Source organism: Oryctolagus cuniculus, chromosome 13, assembly GCF_051225735.1.
Source record: "Oryctolagus cuniculus isolate XC-2025 breed Fujian yellow rabbit chromosome 13, ASM5122573v1, whole genome shotgun sequence".
Lineage (NCBI taxonomy): Eukaryota > Metazoa > Chordata > Mammalia > Lagomorpha > Leporidae > Oryctolagus > Oryctolagus cuniculus.
The window spans coordinates 41,281,544-41,294,933 of record NC_142879.1 but is presented as its reverse complement, the minus strand read 5'-3'; the positions used below and the strand labels follow the sequence as shown (position 1 = coordinate 41,294,933).

The 13,390-nt window shown below is 48.4% G+C and overlaps 1 protein-coding gene across 4 annotated transcripts in view; it reads left to right on the top strand.

Moving 5' to 3' along the window:
* The window catches only part of NMT2 (N-myristoyltransferase 2), a 58,374-nt gene that overhangs the window by 17,907 nt on the left and 27,077 nt on the right, over positions 1-13,390 (top strand). For 2 of the 4 annotated variants that reach the window (XM_051821427.3, XM_051821428.3), the window contains exons 2-6: positions 1,998-2,133; positions 9,236-9,380; positions 12,303-12,421; positions 12,523-12,614; positions 12,722-12,838. In XM_051821427.3, coding sequence (XP_051677387.3) covers positions 1,998-2,133; positions 9,236-9,380; positions 12,303-12,421; positions 12,523-12,614; positions 12,722-12,838 — 609 coding nt within the window. The remainder of the gene's footprint in view (positions 1-1,997; positions 2,134-9,235; positions 9,381-12,302; positions 12,422-12,522; positions 12,615-12,721; positions 12,839-13,390) is intronic. The other 2 variants (XM_089311489.1, XM_089311490.1) reach the window with 1 other exon arrangement.

Genomic DNA, 13,390 nt, shown 5'->3' with positions numbered 1-13,390 from the left:
AATTATAAGTAAAACCAAAAGGTTAAAAATAAAATGTGTGAAATATTTACAGTCTAAATAAAAGACAACCAACTAGGCCAAGTGACATAAGCATACAGTAGTATCTCTCTCCTAAGGCTGTTGTGAGAAATGAGGTTAAGTACCCAAAGCAAATATTTAATAAATGGTACACCCCAGGAGGCAGCAGGGGATGACTCAAGTGTTTGGGAGACCTTGACTGAGTTCCAGGCTCTTGGCTTCAGCCTGGCCCAGACTTCGCTGTTTCAGGCACCTGGGGAGTGAAACAATAGCTGGAAGACTGTCTGTCGCTATCTCTCTGCATTTCAGATAAATTAAATAAATAAAAATGTAAAAAGATGTGCAGCCTCATTCCTGATTAAATAAGTGAAAAGTCAGTCTACACTGGGACTGGTTCCACCTGTGAGAGTATCACGGTTGAAGAAGATTGTTTCAGAGCTGGCTAAGATGTGGGTAATTTGATGCTCTGATTTTCTGTTGGTGGGGGAGAAATTGGTACAGTATTTGTAAAAGCAGTCTTTATTATTTAATAAAACCAAGAATGTGCATGCCCTTTGACCTAGCATTTCCCCGTTTGGACATAGTTTGTGGAGTGTGTAAAGATAAAAGCACCAGAATATTTTTTTGTAGTAGCCTTTTTACTATAGGAACAGTAAGTAAAATCTGATCCATCTACATGGTGAAAAGCCAGCCAGTTGGTAAAGAGAAAGGCAGTAGTTCAGTATATTCCAACGCAGAAAGAATTCCAAGATCTGCAGTTAAGTGGAAAGGTAAGAAAAATTTCAAAATGGTATGTCCAAGATTCAATTTTTTATCTAAAAAAGATCATTCAACATGAAAATGAGGACATGCTTTGAGAAGAATGGCAGTTTTGGAAGCATATTGATTGCTTTTGAGGGACGGTAGTATAAGGGAATTAATTGATTAATGACATCGGAATCTTGTGCGACATATTCGGCATGTCATAATTAGGTGCAAATTCAAGAAGGAAAATAGGGAGAGGTAAATCTGATTGATTTAGAACAATGGCTCACAGCTAATTGTTCCCGCCACTTTCTTCATCCTGGACAATAACGCAATAGTAACTCACACCCAACTTTTAATTCACCCTCTGGGAGTTTTGTGGTAGAGTAGACCAGATGAATGGGAAACCTGTCTCCTTGCATCCATTTTCCCCTGCTTCCTCTTTCAAAAGGCAATAAGCCTTCTGACCAGAAACGGTTACAGTTTGTTGTTGTTAGCCCTGCTAGTAAAAGCCTTTGCCAGGAGAGGTTCCCTCCTCTGCATTTTTGAAAACGCATGTTGCAGAAAAGCACTCTGGTTAGTTCTGTTGCTCCCGGAGTGGTGCTTGGTTGTACCAGAGATGTCTGTGATGGAATTTTCTTATGTACCGCTCCCTGAATAGGCTAACTTTTGAAATGTAGAGTGGGAGAGCAGGGGTACTGAGGGGATGGCGTCCAAGTGCCGGACTCGGTGTGGACTGATGTTTTCCTGCCTTGTCTGTTCTTTTTTTTTTTTTTTTTTTTTTTTTTTGACAGGCAGAGTGGACAGTGAGAGAGAGAGAGACAGAGAGAAAGGTCTTCCTTTGCCGTTGGTTCACCCTCCAATGGCCGCTGCGGCCGGCGCACTGCGCTGATCCGATGGCAGGAGCCAGGTGCTTCTCCTGGTCTCCCATGGGGTGCAGGGCCCAAGCACTTGGGCCATCCTCTGCTGCCTTCCCGGGCCACAGCAGAGAGCTGGCCTGGAAGAGGGGCAACCAGGACAGAATCCGGCGCCCCGACCGGGACTAGAACCCGGTGTGCTGGCGCCCCAAGGTGGAGGATTAGCCTAGTGAGCCGTGGCGCTGGCCCTGTTCATTTCTTAATCTATGCCTCATCTCCTGCCCAGAGCCTAGGGTGGGTTTTCCCTTGTGTGTAACACACGTGTTCTCCGGGATGCCTTTTTTGTAGCTTGTTTTACCCTGTTTGTATCTCCTGCAGGAGTCCTGGAGGGGATTTCGGAGCCAAGAAGAAAAAGAAGAAGCAGAAGAGAAAAAAGGAGAAGCCCACCTCTGGAGGGGCCAAGTCCGACTCGGCGTCTGACTCCCAGGAGGCTAAAGCCCAGCCACCTTCCAAGGTGCGAGCCCTGCTCTGCTCTCACTGTGGGTTCCCCTGGCTGGTGGTGGCTTTGTGCCTGGAGGCGCAGTCGGAGTTATGTTGAGACTGTGTGCTCAGTGGCACTGGGAGCCACGCCGTCTTTACAGCTTCCCTAACACTGACTTTGGCACCCGAATAAGGAAAGAGGAACAACCTGTGCTTTGTGTGTGTGTGTGTGTGGGGGGTACCTGCCAGATTTTCCCTGATTTTCAGGGACTTGGGGTTGGGAATTAGACTGTAGTTACAGAAGAAAGTCAGTGTGAGCTGCTTCGGCTTTTTTATTTTTTTTTTTTTCCAAGTTACACTTCATGTTTGACTACTTCTAGTTTGGCACATATTGACATTTTCATTTTCTGGGTGTCTGTCTAATTACCTGGGTAGCACACCGCCATCTCCACCGCGGGTAAGTCTCACGTTGACTTTGGATCAGACCAGTTGCCAGTGGCTATTCTTCATTCAGTTGCAGGGATGGGGAATAGCTCCTGGTGAAGAAATAACCCATTTAGACCAAACCACACAAGTTGTCCCGCTGGGCCCCGTGTTGGCAGGGTGCGCTGCGTGGGCGTGTGGTGGTGCAGATGGCAGTCACCCCTGCCCACAAGCACCTCCCCCCACTCCTGTCACCTTGGCTGAGAACACAGCCCTTGTGTGCTGGGCTCTGGGAAACACCGAAGCCCTCTGGGTGCAGGAATTCAGTGCACAGCAGGATGGAACTGGAAGTGTATACTAAGATAGAGGTGATTTTGATTGTAGCTACAAATAGGCTATCCTGGATGGTGTGTGTCGTGGAAATACCTTGGAGACTTTGAACTTGGCCCTGGCTCCATTGTTCATGAACTGTGTGCTTTTGCCTAAGCTCCTTCATCTCCTTACGTCTTCCCTGTAAAATGGAAATGATGCCTTTCCATCTCTCAGGGCTGTTTATGTTTAAATGAGGCCATTTTTATTAAACGGCTTGTGTAATGTGAGGCACTGTGTGCAGGGCAGTTATTACTTTTAGGTAAGTTTTGTGGGCTTTTATTATACAGGATGTATATTCTGGCCCATGAGCTGAGTCTTTTTATTTTATTTTATTTTATTTTGACAGGCAGAGTTAGATAGTGAGAGAGACAGACAGACAGAAAGGTCTTCCTTCCATTGGTTCACCCCCCAAAAGGCTGCTCAGGAGCCAGGTGCTTCCTCCTGGTTTCCCATGTGGGTACAGGGCCCAAGCACTTGGGCCATCCTCCACTGCCTTCCCGGGCCACAGCAGAGAGCTGGACTGGAAGACGAGCAACTGGGACAGAATCCGGTGCCCCGTCCGGGACTAGAACCTGGGGTGCCAGCGCCGCAGGCGGAGGATTAGCCTAGTGAGCTGTGGCGCCAGCCTATGAGCTGAGTCTTGCAGGTAGTTTTGTTGTTGTTGTTGCCTGTTTTACACAAAAGGACCAGGAATCACTGAGAGGGAAAATTACTTGCCCCACTTTTTTACTGACTGGCTTTTTGGGTGAGAAGAGAATGGAGTCTTCCACCCTAGCTTTTCAGCCTGTCTCTCAGGTAATCAGTATTCTACCCATCAGCCATAATTTCCAAGGTAGCTCATAGGAGAATACCACTGTCGGCTTGCAGAGTATCTTCCCATCTCCAAGTGTTGCTTCAGCAGATAGGCAGGTGTCACTCAGCTGCAAATGTGGCCGCCCCCTCGTTGCTGCTGCCACCACCATCATTCCTATACCCTAGTAACTTTGAGTTGTTCCCTCACCTCTACTTTCTTGTAAGAAAGTAGGGCCCACCAAGGCCGAAGGCACTGGTAACATTACGTGGTAGAGACCTTCTTTTAATTAGGAGCAAGCCAACAGTGTTTTTTTTTTTTTTTTTTTTTTTTTTTAAAAGCTTTACTTGAAAGACAGAGTTACAGAGAGAGGTAGAGCCAGAGAGAAAGAGAGGTCTTCCATCCACTGGTTTACTCCCCAAATAACTGCAATGGCCAGAGCTGAGCTGATCGGAAGCCAGGAGCCAGGAGCTTCTTCCAGGTGCAGGTGCAGGGGTCCAAGGACTTGGGCGATCTTCTGCTCTTTCCCAGGCCATAGCAGAGAGCTGGATCGGAAGTAGAGCAGCTGGGACTCTAACCCGTGCCCATGTGGGATGTGGGCACTGCAGGCTAGGGCTTTAGCCTGCTACACCACAGCACCGGCCCCACCAACAGTGTTGTAATGTGAGCTTTTCACCACTGGATGTGTTTTTATTTTCATTTTATTTGAAAGGCAGAGAGAGGGACAGAGACAGGGAGATAGATAGAGAATGATCTTCTGTCAGCTGGTTCGCTTTCCATATGCCTGCAACTGCCATGGCTGGGTCAGGATGAAGCTAGGAGCCAGGAACTGCCACACTGAGGGCATGGACGAAGCACTTGACCCCTCATCTGCTGCCTCCTAAGGTTCACATGAGCAGGAAGCTGGATCAGAAGTGGAGTAGGGGCCAGTGCTATGGCACAGAGGGTTAAAGCCCCAGCCTGCAGCGCCAGCATCCCATATGGGTACCCGTTCGAGTCCCAGCTGCTCCACTTCTGATACAGCTCTCTGCTAATGTGCCTGCAAAAGCAGCAGAGGATGGCCCAAGTCCCTGGGCCCCTGCACCGGTGTGGGAGATCCAGAAGAAGCTCCTGGCTCCTGATCCGCTCAGCTTCAGCTGTTTCAGCCATTTGGGGAGTGAACCAGCAGATGGAGGACTTCTCTCTTTCTCTGTCTTTAAAATAAATAAAATAAAAATCTTAAGAACAAAACAAAACAAAACAAAACACAGAAATGGAGGAGCCAGGATGCAAACGCAGCACTCTGATATGGGATGCTGGCATTCCAAGCAGGGGCTTAAGCTGCTGTGCCAACTGCCTGCACCTACCATTGTGTTTTTAAAACTTAGGGTTCTTTTCCTTTAAGCTTCTATTAGTTCTAGATAATACTATAGTTTATAGTGAACTGAATTTTAGCGAATATTCTGATCAACCCTAAAGAATCACAATAAAAATGATTTTTTGTCTGTATTTTTTTTTCTTTAAGATTTATTTATTTGGTGCTGGCGCCATGGCTCACTTGGTTAATCCTCTGCCTGAGGTGCTGGCCTCCCATATGGGCACCGAGTTCTAGTCCCGGTTGCTCCTCTTCCAGTCCGGCTTTCTGCTGTGACCCGGGAAGGCAGTGGAGGATGGCCCAAGTACTTGGGCCCTGCACCCGTGTGGGAGACCAGGTGGAAGCACCTGGCTCCTGGCTTTGGATTGGCGCAGCGTGCCGGCCGTAGCAGCCATTTGGGGGATGAACCAATGGAAGGAAGACCTTTCTCTCTCTCTCTCTCTCTCTCTCACTGTATAGCTCTATCTGTCAAAAAAGATTTATTTATTTGCAAGGCAGAGAGAAACATATCTTCCATCTATTGGTTCACTCCCCAAATGGTCATAGTAGTGGGGGCTGGGTCAGGCTGAAGCCAGGAGCCGGGAACTCCGTGTGGGTGACAGGAACTCAGCTACTTGAGCCATCGTCTGCTGCTTCCCAGGTGCATTATCAGAAGCTGGACAGGCGTGGAGGAGTGGGCACACTGACTAGCTCTCTGACATGGAATGCCTGCGTTGCAAGGGCTTAACCTGCTGCACCACAACACCTACCTCTGTCCGAATTCTTAAAGATGTTTGGTTTTTATTCATATCCTGTATTTTTTTTAATTTTAAGGTGAGCACATTTCATGTATTGCATATATACAGATTTAGAGCATAGTGATACTTCCCACCTTACCCTCCTTCCTACCCATACTCCCACCCTTCCTCTCTTATTCCCTCTTCTAATTTTTAAAATGATCTATTTTCAGTTTATTTTATACTTATAAGATTAACACTACACTAAGTAAAGAGTTCAGCAAATAGTAAGAAGAAAAAAAAGACTTTTTAAAAAAAGATTTATTTATTGGGTGCCCGCACTATAGCGTAGTGCATAGTAGGTAAAACTGCCACAGGCCTGTCCTATGTGGGTGCTGGTCTGAGTCCCATCTGCTCCACTTCCAATCCAGCTCCCTTCTGGTGTCCATGGGAAAGTAACGGAGGATGGCCAAAATGCTTGGGTTCCTGCTCCCATCTGGGAGACCCGGAGGAGGCTTCTGGCTCCTGGTTTCAGACTGGCCCAGCTCCTGCTGTTGAGGCTGTTTGGGGAGTGAACCAGCAGATGGAAGTCTGTCTCTCTCTCTCTCCCTGCCTCCCTCACTTCCTCACTCCCTGGCTTGCAAGGCTCCGCTGGTTCTGGCCTCAAATGGGTGCAATAGCAGAGCTGGGCTAGTCTGAAGCCAGGAGTCAGGAGCTCCATCCTGTCTCCCACATTTGTAGCAGTGGCTCAAGCACTTGGGCCATCTTCCATTGTTCTCAGGTGCATTAGCAGGCAGCTGGACTGAAGTGGAGCAGCTGGGACCTGACCTGGCCCTCTGGAATGGGTTGCTGTCATCTCCAGCTGCAGCTTAACCTGGTGTGGCATAACACCAGCTCCTTCTTTAATGACTTCTTAGTGGCAGAAGACTTGGATGGTTTTCCGAGGTAGTAAACTTGAAACATAATTGGTAAAGCGTATAGTCGATGTTCAGTATTTTGCAAAGAGTAGGTGTATAAAAAGAATACCCTAGGAGTATAGTAGTGGGAATTCAAGGCAGGACTGTTGGCCATTCTCACTCTCTTGACACTCAGTCCTTTCTCCCCAGGTGGTGCTACTGTTCTGTTAATGGGTAGGGTTAAGACATCATGACTGAGTTTTCCTTACTTCTTTGCTGCTGTGAATTTCAAAACTGAACTTACTTGAATCTTTTTTTTGAGAGCATTTAAAAAAAATTTTTTTTTTTTGACAGGCAGAGTTAGACAGAGAGAGAGACAGAGAAAGGTCTTCCTTTTTCCGTTGGTTCACCCCCCAAGTGGGCTGCTACGGCCGGCGCATTGCAGCCGTTGTGCTGTGCCGATCTGAAGCCAGGAGCCAGGTGCTTCCTCCTGGCCTCCCATGCGGGTGCAGGTCCAAGGACCTGGGCCATCCTCCACTGCCTTCCCGGGCCACAGCAGAGAGTTGGACTGGAAGAGGAGCAACCGGGACAGAATCTGGCACCCCGACCGGGACTAGAACCCGGGGTGCTGGCGCTGCAGGCAGAGGACTAGCCTAGTGAGCTGTGACGCCGGCCTAGAAAGCATTTAATAGCTAGCAGTGGGATCTAACTATTTCACAAATGGTGACCTCACGTGGAGAATGCTGGGCAACCTGATGTACCTGGGGAGGTGAGGTAGCTACCACTCTGAGCTGTGACTCGTAGAGCTGGGATACCATTGGCTCCTTTGGAACAAAGATGCTTATCCACTGTTACAGAATCATTCGAGTTTGATGTATTAGTGTTAGAAGATTTAACCCAAATCTCAGGAAAGAAAACATGCCATGAGAAATTTAATATAGACACTGTGGATTTATATTGGTGCATCTGGGCTCCATAAGACTTGTCCAACATTATGAGTTGAGAGTACTGTGACTTCAGCTCCCGTTTGAGTTGTGGGCCCCTGTACAGATTGTGTTTTGGGATTTGAGTGGATGTAAATTTTGCTTTGCTAGAAACCAGTTACTTTTAATGTTGGAGGAACTCAGAGACCCAAGCAATAAAAATGATCCAAAAATAAAACACATTAGAGCAAGAAATGTATTTTTTTAAATTTCTATGTGATGTTAAGGTATGGCCCTTGGGATCTGGAGCTCAATCGAAATGTGAGTGTAACAGCTCATGAAAGCAGGCGGTTCTGGGCTGGACGGCTGCGTTTCTAAGGGGAGACATCAAGCCTTCAACATGCCTCCAAGTGGCTTCACAACTTTGTTTCCTTGAATCACTGCAGTGTCAGGAACCCCAAGGAAACCTAGGGACACAGCAACTGCAGGATGGCCTGTGTCAAGTAAGCCCTGTTTTGGGCTGTGTCAGACAGGTGAGCTCCCCAGGTTAGGATTATTTACTCCAGACCACAGATTTCAGATTCAAAGTGGAGCAGAAGTCCAAAGTCACTGTTTACAGGCCGCCCAGGGTCAGTTGTACCTTAGCCTGTGGCCGGCGGCTGGTGATGGACAGTGGAAACCAAGGGCTCCGAAATGCCTTTGAGATGACAGCAGAGGTCATTCTTTGTGGCACGGCAGGCTTCTCCCACTTCCCGGTTACTTTGCATATTGAAAAGTCTCTGATCTCCACTTTCAGTCCTATGCTCTGTCCTCTCATTTTAAGTATAGTTTCATGTCCCATAATTTGAGGAATTAAAAGAAAAAGAGCTGAAGAATCCTCAAGAGATGATCAGTGTACTGGCTTTGAAAAAGCAACTTTAGAATTGAAAGGTATTGTCTGGAGGTTGGAAATGTGCTTTTCCTAAAAAAGAGGCTGGATCCAGCCCTGGGCTGGGGAGAACAGGTGGTAGTTGCCAAGCGTCTGAATGTACAGAGGACGCTGCTGGCCCTGGTGCTCGGAGGGTTTTGTCTCCCTGGAGGAGGGTTGGAAGAAGGGCAGGATGTTTCAGGGAGGGGCATGGTTTAAGGTTTCCTTTCTTGATCATCTCCTTCCCAGCTCAGCGCTAAGTTCAGGTTTTTTAAAATTTTCTTTAATGAACTAAAATTCCCTCCCGTCCACTTAGCTACTGTTGTAGAAGCTATTTCCTTCATTCACCCATTGCCACTACTACAGAGCATAACCCTGGCAGTGCCACCAATGCGCGTGCCCCTGGCTGCTGCATGATGGTGAGGCTTGGGACGCTTCTCCTCCCAGAAGCGTGCTGTTGGGTGCTGTCAGCGGACGGGTGGGAGACGGTGGTAGAGTGTGCTTTGATTTGCTTCAGTTTTCCCAAACTGCCACAGCCCCCATCCAAACTATAGAGCTGTGTGACCATTAACAGACTGTGTTTGCTTTGAGCTGAACGTGTTTGCCCACTTATGCCCGTGGCCTTGACCTGCCCTAGAGGAGGATGTCAGTTTTTAGCGACGTAGTCTCCAGGGCAGACGCACGTGCGTTCGCCCCGGCTTCAGGAGCAGTGGCGGCTTCCTCACGCCCGGTGTCTTGTGTCTTTGCTGCTCTAGAATGCCGCCGTTCCCATGCAGAAGCTGCAGGATATGCAGAGAGCCATGGAGCTGCTGTCCGCGTGCCAGGGCCCGACCCGGAGCACTGATGAGGCCGCGCAACACAGATACCAGTTTTGGGACACGCAGCCAGTGCCCAAACTAAGTAAGCGCTTTTGCTTTATTTTTCCCCCCAAAATCAAAAATGCATGCACAACAGCCAGAAGTCTTGAAAGAGATTACACCACTTGTATCTTTGTCGCATAGTAACTAACATGTTTACTATCAGGTAGTTACATCGGCTGTCAGTGACAACAATTTTGGCCTAATTTCTGTCCCTATAAGAACATCCTATTTCCCCACATGTGGAACGCTGGTGGGGTTCTTTCCCCCTCTCATTCTTTGCTTCTGAGCTTCTTGGGATTGTTTTTGCTCTACGTAAATTTTTAGCAGTTTCAGCCCTCGGTTATTTAAAGTCTCAGAAACCATCCCTGTTGCAGTCACGTATTACAGACATGGAAAGTTTTGTGCTATTGAACCCTGGGATGTGCACACCTGCCACTGGTGCTCATTGGCATCAACTCGGTAATGGCCCGGTGCCCTCAAGGATTAGGGGCGTCTGGTGAAGGCCTAGGTAGGGGCTTTGGTTCGCAGAAGACACAGCCACGAGGCCTCGTCCCTTGGTGCTGCGCCTGCCTCCTCCTAGCTCACTTAGGCTTTTACCTTTTAAGTTGCCATAAACGTAACCTGATTGGCCCTCCTTCACACTCTGCAAAAACGAGACGGTGTTATAATTGCCATAGGGTGATCAAAAATGTACTGCAACTTGGGTGTGTATGGCAACAGATTATCATAGCATTGTTTCTGCTTTTTTCATCCTTGATTATTCAGGTTCTGAATCTGTAGCATATCAAGGGTTAAATGCTGTCAAAACTTAATAACCCAGCTGTGACAAGCAATCTGTTTTGTCTAATTAGGAAGCAGTCCTTTTCAGTGTCTGCAAGTATTGGTTCTTAAACTGTTCTGCTGCTCCTGCCCCTCTCCAACCCACGCCCACCTCAGATACCTGAAAAGGAATCCATTTATGAGTGTGGAAGACAGAAATGATCTTTGCTTACTTTTTTTCTCACAGGCTTTAGAAATGTATTTTGTGATGGAGGAAGATTCTCTTGAATTGACAGGCTTTTAAATGGGGGTGAACTGATGACCATTAGCTACGGGATCTAGATTTGTGGGTCTAAGTATATTGGCTGCTGCTGAATGCTGCTAGGTGGACTTCTGGTCTACCTATTTCGGGGAGTGAAAGCCACTTCCAGCCAGCACCTAACCCCAGGGTGCTTCTTGAAAAGACGGCCCAGGCACTCACTGCACTTTGCCTCTTCCCCTCAGTCTTTGTGTGGTTCTCTAGTCCCTTGACTTTTTGGTGCACACTTTAGTTCATTCAAAGGCCAGAACGGGTTGGGGAGAGGGAGCCAGCTTGGTGGGGGAGGAGTAAGCCTGCAGTCAGGGAGGACATTCGGAAGTCAGGAAAACTGCTTGCCTGCTCTGTCCATCTGTGGGGCATCCAGTTTCAGTCCCGACACACCCAGCTGTTCAGAGCTGCCTGGGACTGTCCCCGGGATGCTGTGTGAGAGCCAAGGTCCCCAGGGACCCTGTAGGGGCGCAGTTAGGAGTTTGGCCACCTGGGCTGAATTGAGGAAGCTAGAGGCACTTCTGTGGAGCTGAGCTGGTAAAGTGCACATAAGGTAAGAACGACCACGTTGGGTTATTACCAAAGGAACTGGAGCTGGCACAGCCCCTGTGACTTGTACCTATACAAAGGTCGTGTGATGGGAAGAACCAGCCCCCGAGGGTTCTCCGTTCAGCAGATGTTTGCTGAGTGTCTGCTCTCAAGCACTGGGCACAACATGGGGTGCGTGCTGGGGAGCCAGGTGGAAGAGTAGAGAGACGGTGGCCAGGCTGGGCATCTGTGAGGACACGCTTCAGGTAGGCCAGGGAGAGATGCTGTGAGAGAGCGGTGGCTAAGCCAGCACCTGCCTGAGAAGTTCCCCAGGGCCAGCCGTGTGAGGAGCAGAGGCCCGGCCCCAGAGCTGCCCTGGCGGGGGACAGGTCTGAGGGAGGTCCGCACGCTGAGCACTGGCAGTGAAGGGCGGCGGAGCGCAAGACCGGCGGTGGCCCTGGAGAAGAGCCCGGGTTCCATTCTGACCACTTGGGGAAGTTTCTAGAAAATGAATTGGAAGAAGGCACCTAGGTGGAAATCACTAGAAACCATTATGGCACGGACTACTCTGCTAGCAGGACCAATGGAGAGAAGTCACCAGTCTTGAAATTAATTTTGGGTTTGTTGCTGGGAGGGGCCGAAGGTCACTGCAGCTCCCGATTCCACCCCTAGTTTGCAGATACAAGGTAGAAAAAGAAAACATTTGTCAAACTAATGGTTAAGAATATTATACTACTTAGTTTTAATGACCTGTGATTACTTAGAAATTTACGGTATCTGGGTGAAATGGTCATTTTTCCACTTGATGATTATTTATAGCCCTTGCCTACATATCTGCTAAACTAGGACCTTCTTGCTTTCTACTTGCTGAACTCTTTACTTGCTGGAGCTTTAAGCCCTTGACTGCTATGTGAATTAAAGAGATATTATCTCAGATGTGAAGGGGAGAGGTGGGGGAGGTGGAGGGAGGGAGGGAGAAAGGGAAAAATATTGTATTCTTAGAATGTGCCTATGAACTGTGCTGAACCTGTTAAAAACTAGATATATAGACGTCTCTAAGGCTGTTGTATCGTGGTGCTGTGTGTTACATCTGCAGCCTGCCACTGGGACTAAGAAATTGCCATTATTGTATAAAGTCACCATCCTCACTGGGTGACAGAGGATTTCTCCTTTGATTTAATTGATGAAATAGCAATGCCTAGCTTACCTGTCTCAGTCCACAGGAGGCTGAAGTAATAGCTTGGTTTTCAAGAGTACATTAAACCCAAGGCCCCTAAATAGGATTTTGTTTCTGTCACTGACTGTTTCGGATTGTCCGAATACTTTTGTGATTGAAAATTCTGTCCGTCCGCTTCTCTTCTGTTGCAGATGAAGTCATAACGTCCCACGGTGCAATTGAACCAGATAAAGACAATGTCCGTCAGGAGCCGTATTCCCTGCCCCAGGGTTTCATGTGGGACACTTTAGACCTGAGTAATGCCGACGTGGTGAGTAAAACTCCTGCATTCAACTTGACGTTGCCTCCACACAAAAGTGCTCCTGAGTTGGGTCTGAGCACCGTGGACAGGACGCTTGCTGTGTCTTGTAGCTCAAGGAGCTGTACACGTTGTTAAATGAGAATTACGTGGAAGACGATGACAATATGTTCCGCTTTGACTACTCGCCCGAGTTCCTGCTGTGGTGAGTCGCGCCCGTCTCGGAGGCCGTGGGGCTGGGAGGGCTGCATCTGTCCCCGCGTTCTTGGACACTCACTTGGTGCCTGGTTTTCTGGTCTTTCCTGACTTCAGGGCGCTGTGCCCCCCAGGCTGGCTCCTTCAGTGGCACTGTGGGGTCAGAGTGTCTTCAAATAAAAAACTCGTGGGATTCATAAGTGCCATCCCCGCAAACATCCGGATATATGACAGGTGCGTCGTGAGTTCTTGTCAGGGCCAGTTCTTGCGTTTCCTTTCCAAGAATGGCTGTTAGATGCGGCTCGCGTGTGTGTGCCTGCGTGACTGCATAGGCCGCGCTTTGTTTAGCAGTACATTTGGAAGAAGATAAGGCAACAAGGTGGTAACAGGAGGCTTTTAAACATTTAATGCAGGCTCTTGATAGTGGGGGAGGTTGTGCTTGTGTGGGGATGAGCTGTATGGGATCTCTCAGTGCAGTTCTGCGTGAACAGAGAACTATTAAAAAGTAAAGTTTAGGGGCAGGCATTTGGCCTAGCAGTTAACATGTTGGCTAAGATGCCCACCTCCCATGTCAGAGTACCTGGGTTCACGTCCCAGCTCGCCTTCTGATACTAGCTTTCTACTAATGCAGATCCTGGGAGGCAGTGGTGATGGCTCAAGTAATTGAGCTCCTGCCATCCACACGGAAGACCTGCATTGAGTTCCCTACTCCTGGCTGCAGCCTGGCACAGCCACAGCCATTGAGGGCATCTGGGGAGTGAACCAGTAGACAGGAGCTCTCTGTCT